Source organism: Psittacula echo (assembly GCF_963264785.1).
Source record: "Psittacula echo genome assembly, chromosome: Z".
NCBI lineage: Eukaryota > Metazoa > Chordata > Aves > Psittaciformes > Psittacidae > Psittacula > Psittacula echo.
Genome location: NC_137742.1, coordinates 91,842,902 through 91,866,067, shown reverse-complemented (window position 1 = coordinate 91,866,067; position 23,166 = coordinate 91,842,902). Strand labels below are relative to the sequence as shown.

General features: G+C 41.5%; 1 protein-coding gene across 2 annotated transcripts; it reads right to left on the bottom strand.

The window, feature by feature from the left end:
- Window positions 1–122: 122 nt before the first annotated feature.
- On the bottom strand, window positions 123–22,241 carry SIAH1 (siah E3 ubiquitin protein ligase 1). 2 transcript variants are annotated; one of them, XM_080637114.1, is made up of 2 exons: window positions 21,765–22,241; window positions 123–3,188 (listed from the first exon to the last, which is right to left on the bottom strand). In XM_080637114.1, the coding sequence occupies exon 2, from the start codon at window positions 3,184–3,186 to the stop codon at window positions 2,338–2,340; it is 849 nt and encodes a 282-aa protein (XP_080493240.1). In that variant the 5' UTR covers window positions 3,187–3,188; window positions 21,765–22,241; the 3' UTR covers window positions 123–2,337. The 2 variants fall into 2 exon arrangements, with proteins under 2 accessions (XP_080493240.1, XP_080493239.1); XM_080637113.1 differs by lacking the exon at window positions 21,765–22,241 and adding an exon at window positions 6,159–6,371.
- Between the last annotated feature and the right edge of the window lie 925 nt (window positions 22,242–23,166).

Below are 23,166 nucleotides of genomic sequence, written 5' to 3'. Positions count from 1 at the left end.
GGGCCAGCAAACACAAGATCTACTGCATTTCATCCAATCTATTAAATGTGAATACTCACTCCCAATACAGCAAAGTAAAACAATGCTTTCTAGAATAAATAGCTACTGTTACAACAATGCGAGACTTTTAATACACCATTTATTTTAAATAAGGCAGTGAACTGTACACACTTCTAGTATGTTTTCTGTTTCCATATCAGAGTGTAGTTGACTCACCATATCCTCAAACTCTTTAAAGGACAGCCACTGAAACAGGCTTCTAATACTTTTGAGGATCTGGGCCTAAGGATAATCTCTAATCATTCTATCTGATGATGGACACCCCATATTCCATACAGATTTCTTAACAAGACCACAGAGCTGGAAACAAGCTGACCTCAGCAAGCAAACGCAAGTCCCAAGCAGCTGATCACACACAAGTCAGCGTATCCCTCAAAATATCAAAAAGTATTTAGCCAAGTTTCTGTCAAAGACCAGGAGACAAACTAGAGGTAAATGTAGACAAGCTTAATTAGGTTAGAGTAACTACTGAATTTGGAAGACCGCAAATAATTACTGTATATTCATACAGAAAAAGATGCTAGATTGCCGGATTTCTGAAGTGTTTTATCTACTCTCACAAGGGACCAATACATCTTTTAAATCAAATCTATGTGACATTCTAACAGCCTAAATACCAGATTTTAAGTGAAACTTTTACTACACAAAGCCAGCTATTTCTGTAGTACTTTATTAATCCAACCTGATGGATTTTAAGTTCCTTAGCCATACTTACCTCATCATGCATCAAAATAGTAAGAGCAAGAGTTGTCTTAATAGATCAACCTCTGACAAGAAAGTTAAGACAGTGCACAGTAAATAAAACTGTATTTTAATGGGTTACAAAAGTAGTTTATAGCCAGCCTACCTCCCCAACCACATGTCCACTACCACCAGGTTTGACAAAGATCTCTTTCAAACAGCTTTTCAGCTTAGTCTATTCTGTGTGTTTATGATTTGGAACACAAATACCATATACATCTATGGCTCAATCTTTCACATACAGATGGACTGTGGAAAGACCAGTATCCTTCAAAAGCCTTTCTGTCTGGGGAGTCACACCTGTAGCAGACTGTTTGCATTGCAACATCCGTCATGTCACTAATATACAGAAATCAGTTCAAGACAGTTCCTTTAGTAACAACCAAAAGCTGTGAAGACAAAAAATTAAGCAAGAGTATCAATGTGTCAAACTTCGAGCTAATGCAAAAAGCAAAAGTTGGGTGGTTTTGTTTTTGAATTTGCCAGGTATTCTCTTAATGACAAACATAAAATGACTGAAAGCATCTCATTCTGCCTTTTTTTTTAAGCAAATGGTCTGGGTTTGTAATTGAAATACTGCTTAAGATAATACCTTCTTTGTACTGCAAACAACAAATACAAGGATGCAATCAAGTTTCTAAACATCTCTAAATTTGAAGCCTGAATTTAAACAAAATAATAATTCACAAAATTCTTAGTAATTGTTCCTTTTTGGTAGAAGACAACTGAAAGTACAACAACATCTTGACCTGTTTTTAGAGGAGCTTTCTTTACCGATATATCTTTCAAGAGAATTACTTCTTTTGAGTTCCGTACATTCACAGAATAGCTCAATTAAGAACAGCATCACCAAAGAATTGACTACTGGAAAGAGACAAAATTTACCAAACATACAGAAACGGAAGTTTTACCATAGCAATTGTGCATATCAAAAGATGACACTGGTAATTATTTTTTAAAAAGATACAAAAAAGAGAAAAACCTGAATTACAGAAAAGAAAGTCATATTTATTTAATGAAAAACTAGAAGTTAATAAAAATTAGCAAATACACAAAAAATATACACAAACAGCAGCAATACTATGTAGTGACTTACAAAGGTGGGATGGGGAGGGAGGGAAGCAGTGGCCAGAGACCAGACCACTCAACATGGCTTGTCAGTCAAAGGGTGGAGGAAAAAAAAAAAACCACAAAACCACAAAACAGTATCCTTTTCAACAGTACAATCAATCTACAAACAAGGTTTTAGAATTATTTTACAACATTTTCTGTAGAATCAATTCTTAATACAAAAGATGCCCGTTTTGGGTGTATATATATTTTCAGTGGTTTACTGTTGACTTATTTTAAATATATTAGTGTTACTACATGCAACTGCGTCTTGTAATTTAACAGCCTTTCCTTTTATTTACCTTCATATATGTCTACCCTCCATCTACCAAATTATTCGCCCAACAGTCAAAGGTGGTTACCCTAGTTTCAGCTAAATTAAATGCAACGATTTAAACACTGGCCTCAAGAGGCTGGATTGCCATTTCAACACATGGATATAGTTACATTGATGCCTAAATTGCCATTTTCTGCAAATAGCTGTGCAATGCTGGTGTCAAAGACTAGACAGTCACTATTCATAATGGCTGTTGCAATTCCCTCATGGATAGATCGAGGAGTTGCTTCCCAAGTCAATCGCCGTCTATGACCATTTAACTCCAGTCGATAAGCAAAGTTTTCTGCTTGCTTGCGGGTTCCTATCAGCTGTACAATTGCAAAAAACTGCTGATGACCATCATACTTCTCCTGTTTCTCCAATACTAACATGAAATGAAAGCCAAAACAAGACTGCATCATAACCCAGTCAACAGCACCAGGAAGATTAATGTCTGTAGCAAGGAAGACTATATCTTCTCCCTGAAGTGTTGTAATGGACTTATGTTGATGCATCAGGTGTGGCATTACAGCATCCAGAGAACCTTGCCATTTACAGGAAGCACCGGGACATGGACAGGAGTAAGGCCTAAACTCACACAGCTCCTCATGGTCTGCTTTTTCCGTGTGTGGCAAAGTTATCTCACATCCAGAAGAGGCATATTTACATGGGAATAGTACAGAATTGGCAACTTTCTCCATCGCCAGGTTACGAATGGAGCCCAGCGGGCCTCGGCAAGTTGGACAGCATGTAAGTTTAGGGCGACAGTTGCTGCAAACAAGATGGCCACTCTGACACTGAAGAATTGGTGGAAGCACATAGTCAAAACACACAGGACACTCGAAGAGACTAGCCAAGTCATTATTGGAAGCTGTAGTGCCTGTCAGCGCAGGCACTCTCTGTGACGGTGTACACTTTGAAGTACCTGTGGGTAGTGCTGTAGCAGTCTGACGGCTCATTTCTGCAACAGAACAGAGAAAAAAGAATGAGTACCTGGACACATTTGATTTTCCTCTGCATCAATTTGCTTGATTTACATAGAGATCTCAAAAGAAACCAGATACAAACGACAGTGAAAAACCTCCATGTAATACAAACTGTGGGTATGTTACATGGAGAATATCAGTTGTGCTGCATACAACACAAACACTTGTACGAGATGCAGATGTAACAAGTGAAGAAATTCTCGTAATTCTTCTGAAGTAGAATTTACTTACTGGAAACTCCAAGGGGGATGAATAAAGATACACTGAAAACAAAACTGAAATCCTCAAAGTTTGTTGTCGGTGTTTTGTTTTCGAAGGCGGAGGGGGTGGTGTTAATACTGCATTTACAAAATACTCCACCCAGTCCACTGGGCGTAACAACTGGGAGCACTATGAAGCAATTCTAAGGCTGAATTTTAAGTTCCCGCATATTTAGTGAGATGAGAAACCAGACATGATCTTCCAGATACGATCTGCTCAGTGACCATGTTTAGTGTATTTATTTTTTTTTTGTTTTGTTTTAAACTGAAAACCAGTAGCAAGGAAAACCACAGCTCAGAGATTGCTGCATTGCTTTGTTCCCCAGGACCAGACACTGACTCTTCATTTTCATTACTCTATTACTAAGGCTTGTAAAGCACATCCACTGCTTCAGCTAACCATTTGTGAAGATACAAGAAAAAAATAAACAGTCCAGTTTGAAAAGATAAACCTTTCCATCCTAAGTGAAGGAAGTTAAATGCTATCAAAAACTGGCTTCCATTACACAGTAAAATTCCCAACCACCTTAAGTGCTTCCCTGCAAGTACACCAGCTCTGTATCTGTCACATACGTATAAAGCTTTCAAAATAAACCTCATCCTTAATCTCCTTGCTATTTGACATGGGAATATTAGGCAATAGGCAAGCTTCCCATATTTAGCATCATTTCACCCGCAAACTTACTCATACTTGGACTACATACCTCAAAGCAGCATACTGTGCATGCTTTTGCAAGACATGCGCTATTCAGGGCATGCAGCAAAGGAACTAAGAGACTCGAACATAAAATAAACTTGTCCCTTGACATTCAAAAAGTAAACAGACTAGCAATTTTAAATTCTTTACAGAAGCACCTCTCTCCCAAGTCAAGAGCTAGAAAAACACTGTCTAAGATTCAGTATTTGGTCACATGCCCAATAACAGCATCATCTCACCCGTCAAAATCTCTTCATCTCAGGCTTCTTGGACTAGAGATACCCAGTTCCCATCTTTGGGGAAAAAAATATACCAAACTCAAACAATGCTGGACCTTAACTGATACTGTAGAGATATGACAGGAATGTTTGTATCTTCTGGCTTCATTTCCCTACTGTAAGGCATTCCAGCTTAGATGAAAAGTTCAAAAGTTTATTTGATCTGTGACAAATCAGATAGATGTTCTGGGGAAGCAATGCCACGCGAGCTTGTTGCTAGGGGATTCAAATGGTAAATGCCTCCATGAGAACCGAGCACTGCTGTTGTTTTTCCCCAGCACCTGTAGGTGGGAGATTCATGACATGCTGCAGCTCTACAATCTGGAACAAATTATACACAGAAAGTAACTGAACATGGGAGAACAAATTCTGATCACGGTATTCACTTGGAAAGAGCTTAGAACCACAGATTGGTTTGGGTTGGAAGGGACCTTAAAGCTCAAGCAGTTCCAACCCCCTGCCATGGCAGGGATACCTTCACTAGACCAGGCCACTCAATGACACATCACATGCATGTTCATGTCAGATTCTAAGTGTGTTTCCCTTCGCATATTGTAAACACACACATTTCAGAAACATTTGTGTGTTTCATCTTCCCTGTACCTACAGGTCCTGATGCAGGGATCCCCACTAAGCCACAGATAACACTGGTGAACCCACTGTGTTAGACCAGTTCCGTGGGCAGTCTGACGGGCTGGGTGAGCTCTGCTTTCTTTAATTACACCTCTCGGGACCCATTCAACAGTTAAATTAAGCAACCTTCAAACTTTGCAGGAGATCTTATGCACTCTTTACTTCCCACTTAAACCTCCTAAGCCTCAAAGTACTAGAGAAAAGAACCACGCACTACAGAGAACCGTACAGCCCTGTTTTGTCACCATTTCTGTGTGTGACCAACCTTCACACACACCTTCCACAACTGAGGACTGTCCAAACGAGCAGGGAATGAAACTGAGCAGGAATCTGTTAACCAAACCATTGAGATCAGCATGCAAGGAAGAAACTGGACAAAACTATAAACTGTAATTCACCAAGCCTAAACCTGCCCAAAGCCTACATTTTCAGTACTCTTGTTAATGCAAAGATGAATAATACATCATGACGGAAAAGCGAAAAGTTAATTTCTTATAGCTGTCTTGAAAACTACAAGTTAATCACAAGCACAAGTGTTAACAGTACAATATATTTTACCTATTAAACTATCAAAAACATACAATTACAAAGCACATAAAAATAACTACAGAACTGGAAATAAAATACATTTTTAGATACAAAAGCTTTACTACAGGTAAAAAACCTTAATACGTGGTATGTGTTACTATCTCTGTTTGCATACACTGGGAATAAGTCTCTAGGCAACAGTGACAAACTAAGGCTAAGCGTCATTGTCAAAGTATTATTTCCTACAACATAAATTATTCAAGAGATTGTACAAATTAAAAAAACAAACAAAACCCTAACAACAAAAACCCAAAACAAAATCAAGAGGAAGAGTGAAAAGTGTATTTTAAGATTTCCTAGGTCTAGAGCAAGAAAAACTCTGTCCTTGACACCAGAACGCAGAGAGCTGTTGAGGAAACTTCTCAACACCGTTCTGGGGAGGGGTGAGGTGAGCTGCACACACTACCGAGGCCTCCCGAGGGACACGCCTTCAGAGCTCCTACACAACAGTTTACAGCCCTGCGCACACCGCGAGTCACAAGTCGCTACCTTTCCCCTTGCTGGCGTTACTTCCCGGCAAGCAGGCACACAGGACTCCCTTCCACGAATGCGGCGAGCTGGAAGCCGATCTCCCCGTCATGGGGAGCGGAGGAGCTCATCGCGTTTTCCCGGGGCTGCCCGGGGTGCACAGATCCCCGGCGGGACCCCGCGCCGCTCCAAGCGCTGCTGTCACCCCCCCATTACGGCTGCACCCACGCTCCGGCCCAGCGCCCCAAAATGGTTTCCTCAACCTCCACCCCGCCGCGGGCCGGCCGGGCCGGGCCGGGCCGCGCTGGCTCCTCCCGCCAGCGCTGCCCCGCGCCCGGCTGCGGGCCAGCGGCTGAGGCAGCGCGGCCCGGACCGGCCATTGGCTGCCCTGGGCGGCCCCGCCCCGCCTCCGCCCGGCCGCAGAGGGTAGGGCGCGGCGGCTCGGCTCGGGTGCAGCGCGGGCGGCCCCCGGCGGCCGTTGGCACCCATTGGACCGCGGGCAGCGCCTCGCCCCAGCATGGACACCCCGAGGGGCCGACTCGGCACCGCCGCGCACACCGCCTCCTCCTCACACCTGTACACAGAGCTCCCCTCAACATCGGTACGTGCTTCTCACGTGCCACAACCAATTCTCTTCACATACAGAGCTGGATCTGATCATCTTCCTCAAATAACAGCTTCTAAAAAGCTACAGATTGCATTCAAAACATGGATTTCTCTTCCCGTTGCCGCTATTTCAAGGACACTGCTCTAATTAGCATTTTCCACTGTGTATCTATAAAGTACCTGTTCAACATGAATTTTCACCATTTCTATGAAGCAGAAGCATACTAAAGCCAAGGAAAAGACCAAAAGACTTGAACACTGTGACACAGTTGAATGTCCATGTGGACTGTTGACAAAATAGAACAGTTTAAGGATAAAGGAGTTGGAAACCAAGTCAATACAATTTCATGATGCACACTCTGGGCTCATCAAACCTTTAGCATTACAGAATATAGACGTAAGGATAGCAAGATCACGGAGGTACAAGTTCCAGTGGAGGCAACACAAGAACATACTGCAATAAATTGTTTTGGTCACATAAAAAGGCTACAGTATCAGAATAAAGAAAATTATCTTTGAAAATGCATCCTTACTACTTGAAATTCAAGTCCTGTTCAAGGAAGACCATGGAAGCACTCCACCACATGCAAATAACACCCCATCACTAGTAACAAAAACTATCAGAACAGTACAAGACATGCTTCAGCCTCCCCCCAAACATCTAATATACAACATCCCACCTGCTAAGAGTCAAGAAAGTTTCCAAACAACACAGAAAAGCTGAAGAAAACCAGCACTGAAATGGCTTTAGAGAAACCATGAGCATCTTCTGACGTGTCTGAAATGTGCCCTGGGCTCTCCCTTCTGCAGTAAAGCAGCTGCCCCCGAAACAAAATCACTAGCCCCTCCATAGGTTAGTGAATGATCTGCTAGACTGATGTAATCTACAATGCCTAAAGAGAGAAAGCCTTTGAAACTCCAGATAGATAAAAAAATTACAGTGAAAAGAGGAAGATGCAATCAATTCACTGTTTAACAATCTCAGAAGAGGTGCAGGCATAGGAAAACAGTTTCAAGAGAAGCTCAAAACAATGATATACCTCGCATGCCACAGAATTAACAGTACACAGGAAAGGATCGATACCCTTTCAGCTGCTCATCTTTCAAAGGTGTTGGCTTCAGACACCACTCTAGAAATTACCTCTCCTGCCCTGCACCAAAATACGGGGTACCTTTGACAAATTCAAGTCAATACCACCCACTTATCCAAAATCTTCACCCTCAACAAACAGATTAAGACTTAGATTTAACATTTTAATTTGCTTTTGAGGGGGTATCTCAATATTGGTTTCGGGAAAAAAAACCACGAAACTCCTGTAGAGTCATCTAAATGGCTGGAAGAGAGAAAAAACCCTCTGATTCTATAATGCTGAAGAGTGGTGTAAGGACAGGATCTGCCTTATCACAGATGCAATAAAATCTTTTTTTCAATCACATTTCAGAACTAACTAAATTCAGAGACTTACACTCAAAATGCATTCTTAATGCATTCCAGCCATCAACAAAGTTACACAAAATCTGTCAACTTTTTAAACTCTACATTCATATTTGAAAATGAGACTTTTTTAAAACCAATCCCCTGTAACAGAGCACTGCAAATGAGAACATTTCATGACAGTGTCTGAAGTTGTAAAAAAACCAGACAGGTTACTTTTTCTAAGATGTGATGTTAAGCCAAGGAGTGCCAAAACCTGAAAGTTAAACAACCTGTTGAGAACACTCATTAAACAGGTGTAAATAAGATCTTAAAAGAAGATACAGAAAGATTGGTAACATCTGTAAAATGTTATAAACAATAAATTGAAAATACTAAAGAGTGACCAATATTTCCTCGGCAGCAGCAGCAGCAGGCTTTGTGAATGCAACAGAAAAAAGTGTGTGTATATTTAGAAACAAGAATGTGTGCACATGTACAAGTATACTCTAAGTACATAATATCACGCCCAAGAAGCTGCAAGTGTTAAGGATACAGAAGTCCCAAGTGAATATTATCTTGAGAATGAAGGTGATTATAAAGCACACTTGGTTCTGATTAGAAAGGGGCACCAGTGTATTTTAAGTAGGGAGCTTTCTCACAAAATTTAAAGTAGCATTAGATTAATTTCATGTAAAATATTCTTAGGATACCATAATTTTGTAGCATGGCTGCTCAGTTATGAAAAGTCTTAAGCGGCTGAGGTGACATCTACATGTCTACGGAAAAGCCAGCTTTTCAACTACATGTACTTACTATTTCTGAAAGTCATCCTCCAAGGAATCCACCTTTCCTTGTCCCCTCTTGCACTCATAATTGTCAATGTACAGCAAAACAAAAGCGAAAAGGGTTTTAGCAGGCTCGACTGAAAATACTATATATTAGCCTCACCACCACCAAACCCACACCTCAGCAATCAAACATATGTAACATTAAGTGCATTATGCACAACTGTCCCAGTGAATAGCTTATATTTTTTTAATTAATATTTTTAATTTCTATTTAAATTTCAAGACACTTGAGGGCCCAAGGCTTTCCCTTTTGAAGTCTATCAATTTATCTCCCACAGTTCTTGGATGACTTCAGAGTACAAAGGCTTGGCATGCTTAATATCAAATGCATGCTTTCTCCTGCAAGTGTGATAACACTGGGCACAGAAAAGTACATCCCAGCTTATCCACTGCCTCTCTACCTACTGGCCTACTTCAAAACTTCCAGAAGACAGTTCCTGACATAAATTATTAATCAACTACAAAACACAATTTAGTCTCTATACACTCTGGGCTTGAGTCATGAATTATGAATTTTTTCAACTCTCCCAGACACTGTTTTCTTTAGTGCTCTTAACTATATGCTATTTATTACTTCAGACACCTCAGGGCTTCTAATTTCCTGCATAACAGCCAAAAGCCAGAGCAATCCAATATAACAGATAATAAAGCAAGCCCCTCAAAAAAATCACAAAATTGAGGCAAGTTGCAAGATGATTTCCTTTTCCAAAACATCACCTGTCCAGTTCATCTCCTTTGTATACAAAATTGCAATAATTTCCATCCCCTTGTAGTGACCCAGCCTGCCTAGAAGTGCAGACAGTTTTCTTGCACCTCAGGACACTCCCTACCAACCCCTCTTCCCAACCATCAGGAAAAGAAATCCCAATGGATTTATATAATCATGGAATCAGTCATCCTTTGTGGCTACCTCTGCAGTGAACCACCAGACCCTAAGGCTCAGTGTTCTGATGCCATCAAATATATTCTCATGTACATAATATGATAACCAATTGAGTCACTGCTAGTGGGCAATCCAGGTCTTCTCCAAATTCAACACATACTGCATGGCAGATGCAGATCCAAACAGCACTATGTAAACACAAACAATACTATTACGTCCATCAAATTATAGTGACCTGTTTCTAATCCAATACAAAAGCTTGAGCCTTGGCTAGTGTCCTTTGACTTCTGCTTCACCACTATCATTAACTATTTCTCCTGCCTATCAATGCCAGAATATAAAATACCAACCCAAGAGATGCTTTTCTAGCTACCAAAGTTTTTCTTTCCAACAACTTTAAAATGTAAAACTAAGAAGGAACAGTGCCCTATAGAAGATATACATCACATAAAATCTATATTAGCAAGCAACTACTACCATGACTACAGCTTAATGTTGTCATCATGTAACTTTTGAATGCTGTAGTCATGCAAGTTTTAAATGCAACAAATAACTTCATCAATGTAAAAAAAGCAAGTAACTCATAATGTAGCCAACCACAATTTTCCATACTCTAAAGAATCAAGATCCAAGTAAGCATGGAATATTGGAGACTATACTGCTATGGTATTCCAGTCTGTTCCTCAGTTAGCCTTTCTCTGCCAAAGTTCAGAGAAAGAACAACTAACTGATAAACCCCCAAATTTCATTCTAGAATGAACACTAGAAATGTCTGATTAATAGCAAAAAACTAAGTTTGGACTGCTCACTCTGTACTGTACTACCAAAGAACATCTCAGCTTTCATACGTCTTGCAATTATAAGAACACAGACCATAAGCAAATAATAAAGCAAAATAGGGTATGCATCTCCTCCATCTTCTCAGAGATGGAAGGAGAGGAAGCTGGACAGAAAGCAAAAGGTAGGGGAACCATAAAGGAAATTCCTTAAAATTCCAGCTATACTAAAAACAATTTATCAAATACCACCACTAGGTAAAGTAAACGCAACATTAAATAAACTGGTATAAGCAATAATAGCAAAAATTACTGCTATGTGGTAATTTATTAGGTATTAGAAAAAAATTCTTCTCTGTGAGGGTGGTGAGGCCCTGGCACAGGCTGCTCAGAGAAGCTGTGGCTGCCCCATCCCTGGCAGTGTTTAAGGCCAGGCTGGATGGGGCTTGGAGCAACCTGGTCTTGTTGAAGGTGCCCCTGCCTGTGGCAGGGGGTTGGAACTGGATGAGCTTTAAGGTCCCTTCCAACCCAAACCAGTCTGTGAAAGTTAAGCCACAAATTAGCCAGTGAAACAACCTTCTTCATTATATAAACAAAAATTTAGAGAAAAAGAATCATTCCTTAAACACAAATCAAAACCAAACACTTGCAGTAGAAAGATCATGGACCACTTCCAAATTGGACTTCACCATTTTTTTCCCTTTTAAAAACAAGCAAATAATTTATCTCACTGACACTGCTGAATCCCATCTACTATAGAGTCGTGACGACGGTACTACAGAAATACTGCTCAAAGCTCTGTAAGTGCACACTCCTGCAGTGTACTGAAGCTGGGCTCTGTGACAAAAGCCTTGTCTTCTTTCCATTCACTGTCTCTGTATTCTCAGTGCCAGGAGTCAGTCAAGGGTCAGAGCTTTCCTTTTTTTCAGGACACCTGAATCACCAGCATGCGTATAAACAGAACCTGTACCATCAAAAACTATGGTATGAACTCAAACCAGCAGCTGTCCTACACTAGCCTTCTCAGATACCAAACTGAACATGCCTTTTGGCAGCCTGCTGTAGTTTGATCACAGAAAAGCTGAGATAAAGCAGAAGTTAAGGTTTCAAAATAAAGACAGGATAAACCACCAAATCTAACAAAGTAAGAAAAATTTCATATGAAAATGCAGACAACTCTATGCAAACAGTAAGTACCAGGGAAAATGGGTTTTATTTTTTTAGTAATATCTGATTTCCTTTCACAGTGTACAGAACACACTGAACTAAGCTGCATCAGGATCATCTTCCAACAATAGTTCAGCCCAGTAATTTCTATAAACACAGGTAGTCAGTTACCTCTTAAAAAGTTCCAGACATAGCATGTTGCAATAAAAAGGCAGGCAGGCATACAGGAGGATCAGCTACAAAGTGAATTAGTAACAGCACCCAAAAAAAACCCCAGCAACTTATTTTTCATGCTGTAACATATACTACCCTCCAGAAGTATGTGAAGCAAGAAGCACTTGATTCTATTCTATAAGATATCACAGATGGGCTCTGTATACAACTTCTCTCTGTTAGCTGAAGAAAAAAAACCAAAACAACAAAAAAACCCAACCAAAACTCTGCAAATATTAACAGCAAATCCTACCGAGTGTGACAGTTTGGGGGCTGTGGTTCTTTCCTCAGTCTGATTTTGCAAAACCTATATTCTCCACTGCATACTGTAACTGCCATGCAATATTGCATCACCATTCCTGTGTCTGTGGCAGACAAGGGAGGAGGGTGTGGCGTATGGTGTGGAAGCACCTACCTTAATTCAGTAAGGCTGAACACTGTAAGAAGAACATGTACTTCGATGTGTCTTCACATACAAAGTCTTTCTGTGATAACTACTCCCATTCAAATTCAAGACCTATTTTATGCTCAATATTCTTCCTGCATAACTAAACAGTTAGTGAGTAGACCATCAGAATAACCAGACCTGATCAAGGAGGACCTGGCCTATAAAAGAGACTGATCATGACACACAAAGCCACCCTGTAGGAGCAGCCAGGACAAGTCTATGTATATTGACTATTTTTATTAAAATCTCCCCACAAGAGGGCATTGCTTAGGTCCATACATATTTCCATCTCAAATAATAATTTATTCTTGCCATCCTTAATTTGTTTTGTATTCTTGTAAGCAGTCTTGTTGATAGTGAAACCCTGTGAAGAATGGTAATGTGACCTGTAGAGGGCAAACATGTAGGGGTGGGCATGGAGAACTGAGATAACCGATTCCAGAGTACAGATCTGGGTGCCCTATGGTAGGACAAACATGAAATCTGCACACATGTACCTCCAGCAGCACACAGCATGACACTGGAAGCCTAACTTATCAGAAATTATTAAATTTTCAGACCTTCTCGTACTAACCTACACAGAACCTCCAGTCATTCTGAGGCACAACATAAAAATAAAACACACAACATTTTAAATGTAAAAAATCAAGTGCATATTTTTTAAATGGTAACTTCTACATTTTGGAGTAAGACTTTCCCACTGTGGATGCCCAATTCAGGTAGAAAATAAAGAGCACCGATATTTTACACTGTAACAAATGTAAGACCTCAGTAAAATAAATGCAAAAGCAGAGTGGTGCTCTCACATTTCTGATGGTGCCAAACTTTTCAGCACTTCATTTCTTTGAACTCCCATTTGCTACATGTCTTGTGTTTCTAACATCCATTCTTTGAATTACATATGTTTCCATTAAACCAAATCCAATTTACTGAAATTACTTGTTTTCCCCACTCCTCAGTCCTGAATCAACTGTTCCTGTAGTACTGTTGCACAAGGATTCAACTGCCACCATTAAAAATCTTTTTAAAAATCACTACTACAATGTTACTCAGATTCCTAAAGTTGGCTACTGACAACTCTACCATGGTTGTACTCCTGCACAGAGCAACAGCTCTACTACTTTTCATGAAAAGGTTTTAGCAGGTTTTAGAATGGCTTTATCTCAGAAATAACAGCACTCTTTCAGCAAACATTATCAACCTGAGACGCAGCAAACAGAAATGGGTTGAACTGATCACTCCACAGACAACCATGTCACATGAAAAGCCTGAGCATTCCTTGAAACCTAAAAAAAAAAAAAAAAAAAATATATATATATATATAGATATATAAAAGGATTAGTGGTAATAGAGCATTATTGTGTAGCATGGGCGACATGGGTTTAGCTCCTGCTCTGTCACAAGTTTCTGAGTCACCACAGGAAAGTACTTCCCTGCCTTTTACAGGTTTTTCAAACATTTCTTACATGTTTTTCAGGCATTAATGCAGAAGAGGACAAATTAACTTCATAAGGATACTAAATTAACTGTGTAGACCCTATCTAAATCTACTTAAGGTTAGTAATAACTAAATATCATTATACACTAAAGGACGTCAATTATTTAAATTATTTAACATCTCGGTTTTTACAGTTAGCAATTGTCAAACTTCAATCACTGTTTACTTTTCAACTCCTCACATACAGGTAACTGCCCTCTATTCATTCTAGTATTTTGTACATAAAACAAATTAGGGAGACAGGGCAGCTCCCTTCTCACTAATTCTATTGCATTAGGCCAATCTGAAGGCCTCCTTCTGTGACATCAACTCCACATTGACATTTTACAGAAAGCAAATAAAGTAATCTTTCTTTAGGGGGATCCTTGTATTACCAAAAAAAAAAAAAGTGCCTCAGCTTTCTTTGTGAAGATCCAACTACCCAACTCTTGAAGCAAGTGATTCAAATTCAGCAGAAGAGCAGCTCTCAGTGTTCTTACGTTCTTTAATGGCCACTGAATTCTGACTAGGTATATCTCAAATGCTAAGTAGAATGCACTCACTATTTCACATATTTGTACTGCCTGGGAAATTGTTCATGGTATGCAAAATCAAAATTCAACCATAACTCCTCTGAAGTCAGGCCTGAGTCTGCATCAGAAAACAAAACACAAGACATTATAAATGGTTTGGAAGCCAGAGGAGTAGATGTATCTTTCTGCTGCTTGATGCTCTTTTTATCAGCACTTTCTAAATTCAACACCCGTGACCATGTCCTTCTCTGCAAAATATTGTCCTCTCTTCTGTTACATAGTTAAATCAAAACTTGAGCCTATGTTGCAGTGGTGAATGTCAACCATCAACTGTTAACAATGACTCACTATCCAGAGGGCAACTGAGCTGCCTTCTGTTAACAGGAGTTTTACAAAAATATATTGGGTTGGAAGATCAAGCATTCAAAAAATCAAGAAAAAAAGTTTCACAGGCAACCCTAAGACTCCTTCCTCATATGCTATTAAGGAACTCCCTTTATTAAATAATCTTTTTTCCTAAAACCTCCTAACTCCTCTAGTAGATGAGCACCTGTACATCCATGAAAGAATTGTGATCATATAAGGAACTTTTCCTTAAATGGAACACTAGACTTTAACATAAAGCTGTTATGCAAAGCAGCTGGTTTTAATATGCATAAAAGTGCTCTTAAAATTACTGCTTTACAGGTGCTCTTTTGAAAGAATGTCTATCTCAACTTCTATTATGGAATGCGTACATTTTATTTGTAAAATTTCCTTTCTAATGATTATACTTGACTTAGCACAAAGCCAAACTAAAATTTTATAGTACATTATCAACATCTGCCAGCCAATTTATTCCGCAGTCACACCTGTGCAACCAGTCTTCAAATTACATCCCTAACACACTTGCATAATCACACAGATACGGGCCATGTAGCGATAAACCCTACACAAATTAACTGCATTGAGACCTTCATGCACAAAAGGGGGGAAAAAAAATCCTGTGAACCAAAGTAATTTTGTGCCTCTAATGATTTTTTAATATATATTATACACATGTGTGCATACGTATTTCAAAATAAACAGAAATCAAGAGATAAGCAGAGCATTTTCATAGCTTTTACAGGAAAGCAACTGCAGATGCACATAAGGAGGAGGAACAGAACAAGACTTGAGTCTCACATATACGCAAAAGTGAACAACTTTACACAAATTTAAAAACTAACTTCAGTTAAAAATAAGAAGCTTATCTTGTACACCTTAAAGTGGGATTATATATGTATTGACACACAAACACATATCAAAGCATGCTTCAAACATGATTTCTAAACCAATATGAGGTAATTTAAGAAGATTAAAATATCTGATCACAAGACTAGCAAATTCTGAGTCCTACACCTGGTCAAAAAATGCCAGAAGGTTGTGAGGTTTCAAAACACAAAGCTACAAAATGTTAGAGCCCATTTTCACAGACTTAAGAACTGGATTAAGATCTTTGTTCTAAGGTGCTGCACAAAGTTGTGTTGGGTGGTGCAGTAATTAAGAGCAGCCCTGTGGAAAAGGACTTGGGGGTGTTGGTCAATGAGAAACTGAACATGAGACAGCTTCAGTGTGCGCTTGAAGCCCAGAAACCAACCGTATCCTGGGCTGCATCAAAAGGAGTGTGACCAGCAGGTTGAAGGAGGTGATCCTATCCCTTTACTCTGCTCTTGTGAGACCTCACTTGGAGTACTGTGTGCAGGTTTGGTGTCCTCAACATAAGAAGGACATGGAGCTGTTGGAGCAAGTCCAGAGGAGAGCCACGAGGATGATCACGGGAATGGAGCACCTCCCATAGGAAAATGGGCTGAGAAAGCTGGGGCTGTTCAGCCTGGAGAAGAGAAGGCTGCGTGGAGACCTCATAGCAGCCTTCCAGTATCTGAAGGGGGCCTATAAGGATGCTGGACAGTAACTCTTCGCTAGGACCTGTAGCAATAGGATAAGTGGAAATGGGTTTAAAATTAAACAGGAGAAGTTCAGGCTAGGTATAAGGAAGTTTTTTGCTGTGAGGGTTGTGAGGCACCGGAACAGGTTGCCCAAAGAAGTTGTGAATGCTCCGTCCCTGGCGGCGTTCAAGGCCAGGCTGGACAGAGTCTTGGGTGACATGGTCTCGTATGAGGCAGCCCTGCCCACGGCAGGGGGTAGGAACTAGATGATCTAAAGGTCCTTTCCAACCTAAACCATTCTATGATTCTATGATTATCTTTCAAAGAGAAAGTAGCAACACTACACGTTTAATGGTTCTGAAACACCTTAACAGCACTTAAGAACTGCTCAGTCTTAGTATTTCTTCAGAGCTTTCAGATACCACTACAAACAACTGAATATATACAGCACAAAGAACAATCCACCAGATAGAGGCTCCATGACTCCCTCCAGGCACACAAACACAGTATGTCTGGGTGCAATTCTACCATTTCTACAACAAACAAAAGCAAGCTGCTAACAAACTTAATGGTTGCACTGCCTTTTCCTATTAGTTTTCTTTCTCTCTAAAGTAATGTATTCAGCAAGATCAGTCTTGCACATCTACATGAGTGCTTACATTGGACACCAGGAAGACACTGAAAACAAGCTGGCAACAGAGAGCCAGACCAGTCTTTCTTAGCTGTAAGCCTACACTTAGACTAAATCCAAGCGCATCCACAATGACAGAGGATGACATCTCTTGCAGCACTACTGGCTCACAGGTTAACACATGAGCCATGTTAAGCCATTCCCAGAGCAAGCTGCTCTGGGAAGTGAACCAGGTAGTAGTTACTCATTCCTCACAGGTGATTAGTTTTCAACTAAACTTGGAACTCAAACTGGCCCATTTCACATTCACATTGGTGACAGCAACACTGCAAGTTACCACTAACAGTCTGAACTGAAACTGTCTTTAGCCACTGCTGAACTAGAGCTTGTGCAGTGCTACATCTTCTGTTATTTCTTCTTTCCTAATACCAGTGTGTTAACAGCAGCTAACCACTTCCTTTAGAAAAATCATACAACATAGGAAAAACTAACTTCTCAAACCCACTTTAAACTAATCCCTGCATCATATTTCAGCATAAAGCAATGTGTACCAAGATATACAAAACAGAACTTGGAAACCTTGTATTTCAGTTGTCATCCTCTTGCAAAATAGAGGACACAGAATCTTCCCTCATGAAAAACCTGTAATACAGACTAAATAAAAACAACAAAGATAAGCCTCTTCATACAACTATATTTCTAAGTTAAACACCAGCTCTAGCAATTTTTACCTAAAGGAAATGATTTTCAAGCTTTCTCACCACCAATTTAATATCAAAATACTCCTACTCCAGTTAAAACCTTCTCAACCTTTTGACAGTCTGTATGTTAGCAAAATTTAACACACAATCTTACTTCACATGTAGTTTTCCTTTGACATATTTCATTTGAACACGTACTTGAAAATAACTCTTTAAAAAAGTGTGGCATTCTAAATGCTCTTCTTTGACAGCATTCAAAAAAACCACTGAAAAGTCACTGTGGTCTTTCATCAAGGACTAAAAGAATTTTTGCTCCATTTAGCACTATATGCAAGAACTTAAAAAAATTAACTTAAAGACTTCATGCCACGCAAACTAATGTTCAAGTAAGTGCTGTTTCACTTTAAAGGAGCGGATGACTAATTCCTTAAGCAGCAGAAGTTATCACTACACTCTCCTTGTTTTTCTTCATGTCTCAAGCAAGGTCATCAATTATTACAAGAAAAGATACAAACCTGTTCCTAGGTAAGGCAAACGAAAAAGGAAATGGTCAACAACTGCCTGTAGATAAATTTACTGCTCTTTTTACATCAATTTCCCTGTAGGAATATATCCACAGTGATTTTTAAAAAGGTATTTCCAGATGCAAAAGAACAAATACAGTCTTTACCACTGAAATAATATTTTACTTCCCCACTGAAAACAAAGCCAACCTCAGCTTCCCTATTCAGCTTCTACAAAGAGAAACAAATCAAAATCAGAAGTGTACCATTTGGTTAACTGTAATTATCTAGCACTTTAGCTGACTAAAGTTCTGTGGAATTAGTAACCAAATCTCTCATTATTCCAGTGATAACACAAAGAATCACCATTTTATAGATTAACTCAAACAAGCATGCATTTAAAAGAGTTGTCCTGGTCATTATATAGAAACACAGTATGTAGTCTGGATTAGAACTAGAAAATATATATGTGTATGAAGCATGGCCTAAAATTTAGGAATATTAATGGGGCATTAATCTAGGGTTTGTTTTCTTTCTTTACTTAGTATAGTTAACAGCTAAACACACCATAGCATGACATAAAACAACATTACACTTTGAAGAAGAGTAAATTGCTTATACCAAATTCTCTTATTAATGAAACAAACCATATACATTAAGATAACAGTATATCTCTACCTGTCATGTATTTCTGTTAGAATCAAAAGGGGTACATCTTACTATTCTTTTTTAATCACGGATTTGTTTGGGTTGGAAGGTACCTAAAAGATCATCCAGTTCCAACCCCCTGCTACAGGCAGTGACACCTTCACTAGACCAGGTTCCTCCTAGCCCCATCCAACCTGGCCTTGAATGCTGCCAGGGATGGGGCAGCCACAGGTTCTCTGGGCAACCTGTGCCAATGTCTCAACACCCACGTACTGAAGAAGTAATCACAACTAGTTGTCACTTTTCTTAATACTGATTTTCCTTCAAAAAACAAAGAAAAAAAAAAAAAAGAAATCCAGTAAAATTATCTTCTGCATCTACAATGCTCATAACGTTAATGTCAGAGAAGAGATCCTAAGCTGTAGGTCTCAAGTGATGGCTGAGATGAACTAGAGCCTGCCAGCATTCTTACTCTTACTGCTGCTGCTGTCTGCAGCAGGTGGTATTAACAGTACCAACCAGGACTTGGGTAACTACAGTCAGCAGCTGGAAAGACAATTTTCACTTTGGCTTTCTGCAGACTTAGTATATGCATCACAACTGCAGAACTGAGCTCCTCTCATATGTCCAGAATTTCAGATACCATTGATTTGCCTTAACTCATCTAGTTCAGATTAGCTCCTGAAAATGAGACAACCATTAAAGCAAAGCACACATCAATAGTCTATTTGGCAAAACTCAGTCCAACTTTTAAAGCTGATGGTTACAAGACCACAAACACTATTACAAGCAGGAAAAAACAAGAAAAGCAAAGTGATTCTAACTTAACATCACATTTCTCATAGGAGCTGTATGTATAGTCTTCCAGAATGCTTCACGTAAGACCAGAGCTCATAAAACTATCCTATTTGATTGAAGCTTTCAGACCAAAAAGATTTGCTTCTTATGCAAACATGCTCAGACTCCCACTCTTCAACATCAGAGGCAGGTATCTGGCGTCTAAGCAGTACCTCTTTCACAATTCACACTAAGCAGACAGCAGCAACTATGCTCAAACCTAAGTACGGAAATTACTTATGTTATTTAAAACATTACTTTCCCTAGTTCACACCTACTTAGCTTGAGCCACTAAATTTCTGAACTAACTCCTCTAGTAGAGTCTAATTAAACTACAGCATTAAAACTATACCAACAGAAACAACAGGTTAACAGACAAGATACTTTGTCATGACATGCACTTTCAGGACTAAAATGCTCATTATTCCATCATTTTCAGAATTCTTGGGTCACACCAGACTTTCAAAACTAGTGGATAAATTTTTTCTTTGTGCTTTCCTGTATGTCTTTTCAGTGCTGTGAAAAATACTAAAACTATAGGAGAAAGTCAGTTTCTATTTAAGTTCACACAATTATTTCTAACACTCATTTTTTACACCAGTGTTATGGTGTAGAATATATTATAAAAGCAGAACTAATCAATTTATTCATTAGGTATGCCCCCCAAAGTTATTTTCTACAACAGATTACTGGCCCAGAGATCCATGTTTTATCCTAAAAGCCTCTATTAGTCCACCTCTATTCCAATACCCCCAATCTTCTTGAAGATCAGCTTGAATAACTCAGGCTTGAGAAGAGCCTCTTCCATTTTTTTCTCCCCCTCTAGAATGCACTGTGCTAGCCTCAGAGTTAAATAGACAAGTGAAACTATGTCCCATGTGTGGAATATACCATGTCCTTCACGATCTAGTCCAATTAGCTATGAGCTTCCTAACATCCATTCATCTGCCACACTAAACAAATTAAGCCACTTTATCTATTTATTTACCATATGAGTAAACCGTTTATTATAGAGGAAAGGTAGTATTCACCCAGACTGGTTGAAATAGAAGCTGAAGAGATAATATTGGAGAAATACTGCATGTTTGCAGCTACAAACGAAACGTGAGCTTATGGTAGAAGTGCCACCAGTTCACTATCGGAAAAGAAACTTAGTTTTTCTCCTGAAGAAACACTTAGGACGCTTTGCCTTTCACTACAAACACTATTGTTTCCTGTCCTTTTAAATCCGTGGAGAAGAGAATTCCAGCCTTTTAATTTTACAGGGGAAGCCGTGGGATAAGCAAGAATTCCGCCGTCCGTCCGTCGTCGTCCCCCCCCCCCCCCCTTCGTTTTTGCTCTCACCGGATTAGAGAGGAGGGAGACAGCAGCCTTCCCAGGAAATACCACAGACGAGCACCCAGCGGCCCATTTACCCCGGCAACCTGTTTCCTGCGGCGGCGGGGCCCGCCGAGGCGCAGGCAGAGGGGCGCCGCCGGAGGCCCGCAGTGGTAGGGCCGCCCTCGCCGCCCTTCCTTGGCCGCGCCAGGGCCCGCTCCCTTCGCACAAAGAGCACAGCGCGGCGAAGCCGAGCCCGACACCACAAAGGGGCAGCCCGGCGGCCGAGGCCCTCCGCAGCAGCCGGGCCGGGCCGCCGCCTCAGCCTGCAGCACAATAGCCCAGCAGAAGGGCTCGCAGGCGCCGCGGGACCCCGTCCCTCCTCCTTTCCTGACCCGCAGGCTCGACCGAGAAAGAAGGTCCCGCCGCGCCTCGCTTCCCCGGGTCACACTGCCTCAGACCCCCGTCGCAGGCGGCGGCACGGGGCCCGGCCGTCAGCAGGTAACCCGGACGCCCGGGCTGCGCTTAGGCCGCGGCGGGGCCTTGTCCCGACTCTCCTTTGCGGCCGCCGAGCCGGCCCTGAGGCCGCACCGGGCCCTTCTGTGACCGACCAGCGGCCGCCCTACGCCGGAGATCGGGCGGGGAGAGGGCCCCGTCAGGCCGGTCGCTCTCGCCCCTGCGAGGTCGCTCGGCCTCCTCTCCGCAGCATGCTCACCTGTGGGCGCTGGGCTGGGCGGGACCCCGCTGAGGCGGCCTGGCTCCCCCGATCGTGCGGGCTACGGGCGACTGGCTGCGCCGCTCTCGCCGAGACACTCAGTGCCCGGCCCCAACCGCCTAAACCGGCCGCGCACTGCGTGCCGCTTGCTACCGGCCAAGTACACACCGCCACGAGGGCGCGCCAGCTGCGGCGGAGCGAGCTTTTACTGCCTGCCGGACGCGCTCCCGAGGCGGGCGGGCGACAGCGCGCACGCGCACCCAGCAGCGGCACGCAGGTCGGGCTACCCCGTTCTTGGGGCGGCGCGGGCCGACGAACAAAGGCTGCTCGGCAGCAGCGCGCCTGGCGCCTGGCTGCCGGGGGCCTTCGGGCCGCGCTGTGCTTCCACCCACTTGTTGAGCCTGAGGAGAGGCCGCCTCTTACCTGCGCCGCTACCCAGCCCCGCCAGGGTCACCTGGTTCCCCCGCGGCCCAGGGAGCAAGCAAGTGAGCCTAGGGAAGCCGCGCGCACGGCCTTCGCCTCCCTGCACCCGGTGGGCCGAGGCGGCGGGAGCAGCCCTGCGCCCAGAGCAGGAGCTGGTTGGCACAGCAGCATTGGTGGGGGCAAAGTCTCAGAGGCACGACAGGGCGCTCCTTGGCACGCGGGCTGTTAATTTTGTTTAAAAAACCGGAAAAGCCCCCAAACGAGGCCTTACAGAGGCGGTAACATTCAGCACAGCTGCATGGTGGTACTTCTAAGGGACTGCATACAACAAACCCCTCCTCCAGTCTCTTTAAATACTTTGCATAATTCAGGTTAGGCCCCCGTCCAGCAATGCCCTTATTTAGGGCATGTAACATTCAACACATAAATGAGTGAAATTAGTATAGCTACTGCTGTGTTTACATATGCTTTGTTGGATTAGGACTCTGAGTGCCTACTGAAACTATTCAGGTTTGCCAGAGGAGAGCCACTGTTTATTTTCTGTAAAATATTTAAAAATATGTATTTGCTATCCTACTTCAATTTTGAATGACTGAAGCATTTTCTTGGCTAGTTTAGCTGTTTCTCCAGATGGTTCTCAATATCGTCCTCATTCCTTTTGATGACCAGAAAGCATTTCTTTTTGTGTAACATTCTTGTGTTGAACCTGCCAAGTCTGCTCTTATTCAGAGATTTTGGTGGATTAGTTTTAAGGCAGCTTCTCAATAATACATGCATGTAGTGATGCCGTACTATAGGTATCAAACCCATTATTTAGGAATCCTCCCAAGTGTAGATAATGTAAATTATTTGTTGTTGAAGAATTACAGGTATGGGAGCAACTTCATTGCACATAATTTTTTTGCTGCACTCCTTGTAGCTATGCAGTCGATTTTGAGCCTTTTCCTTTAAGTATTCATAAGGAGCAGTACATGCCCCT

Excerpts from the sequence above, each read along its gene's own strand:
- SIAH1 (XM_080637113.1), bottom strand. The coding sequence starts at position 6,249 with ATGACGGGGAGATCGGCTTCCAGCTCGCCGCATTCGTGGAAGGGAGTC. Across the intron at positions 3,189-6,158 it reads TAACGCCAGCAAGGGGAAAG|AAATGAGCCGTCAGACTGCT; the intron begins GTAGCGACTTGT and ends GTTCTGTTGCAG.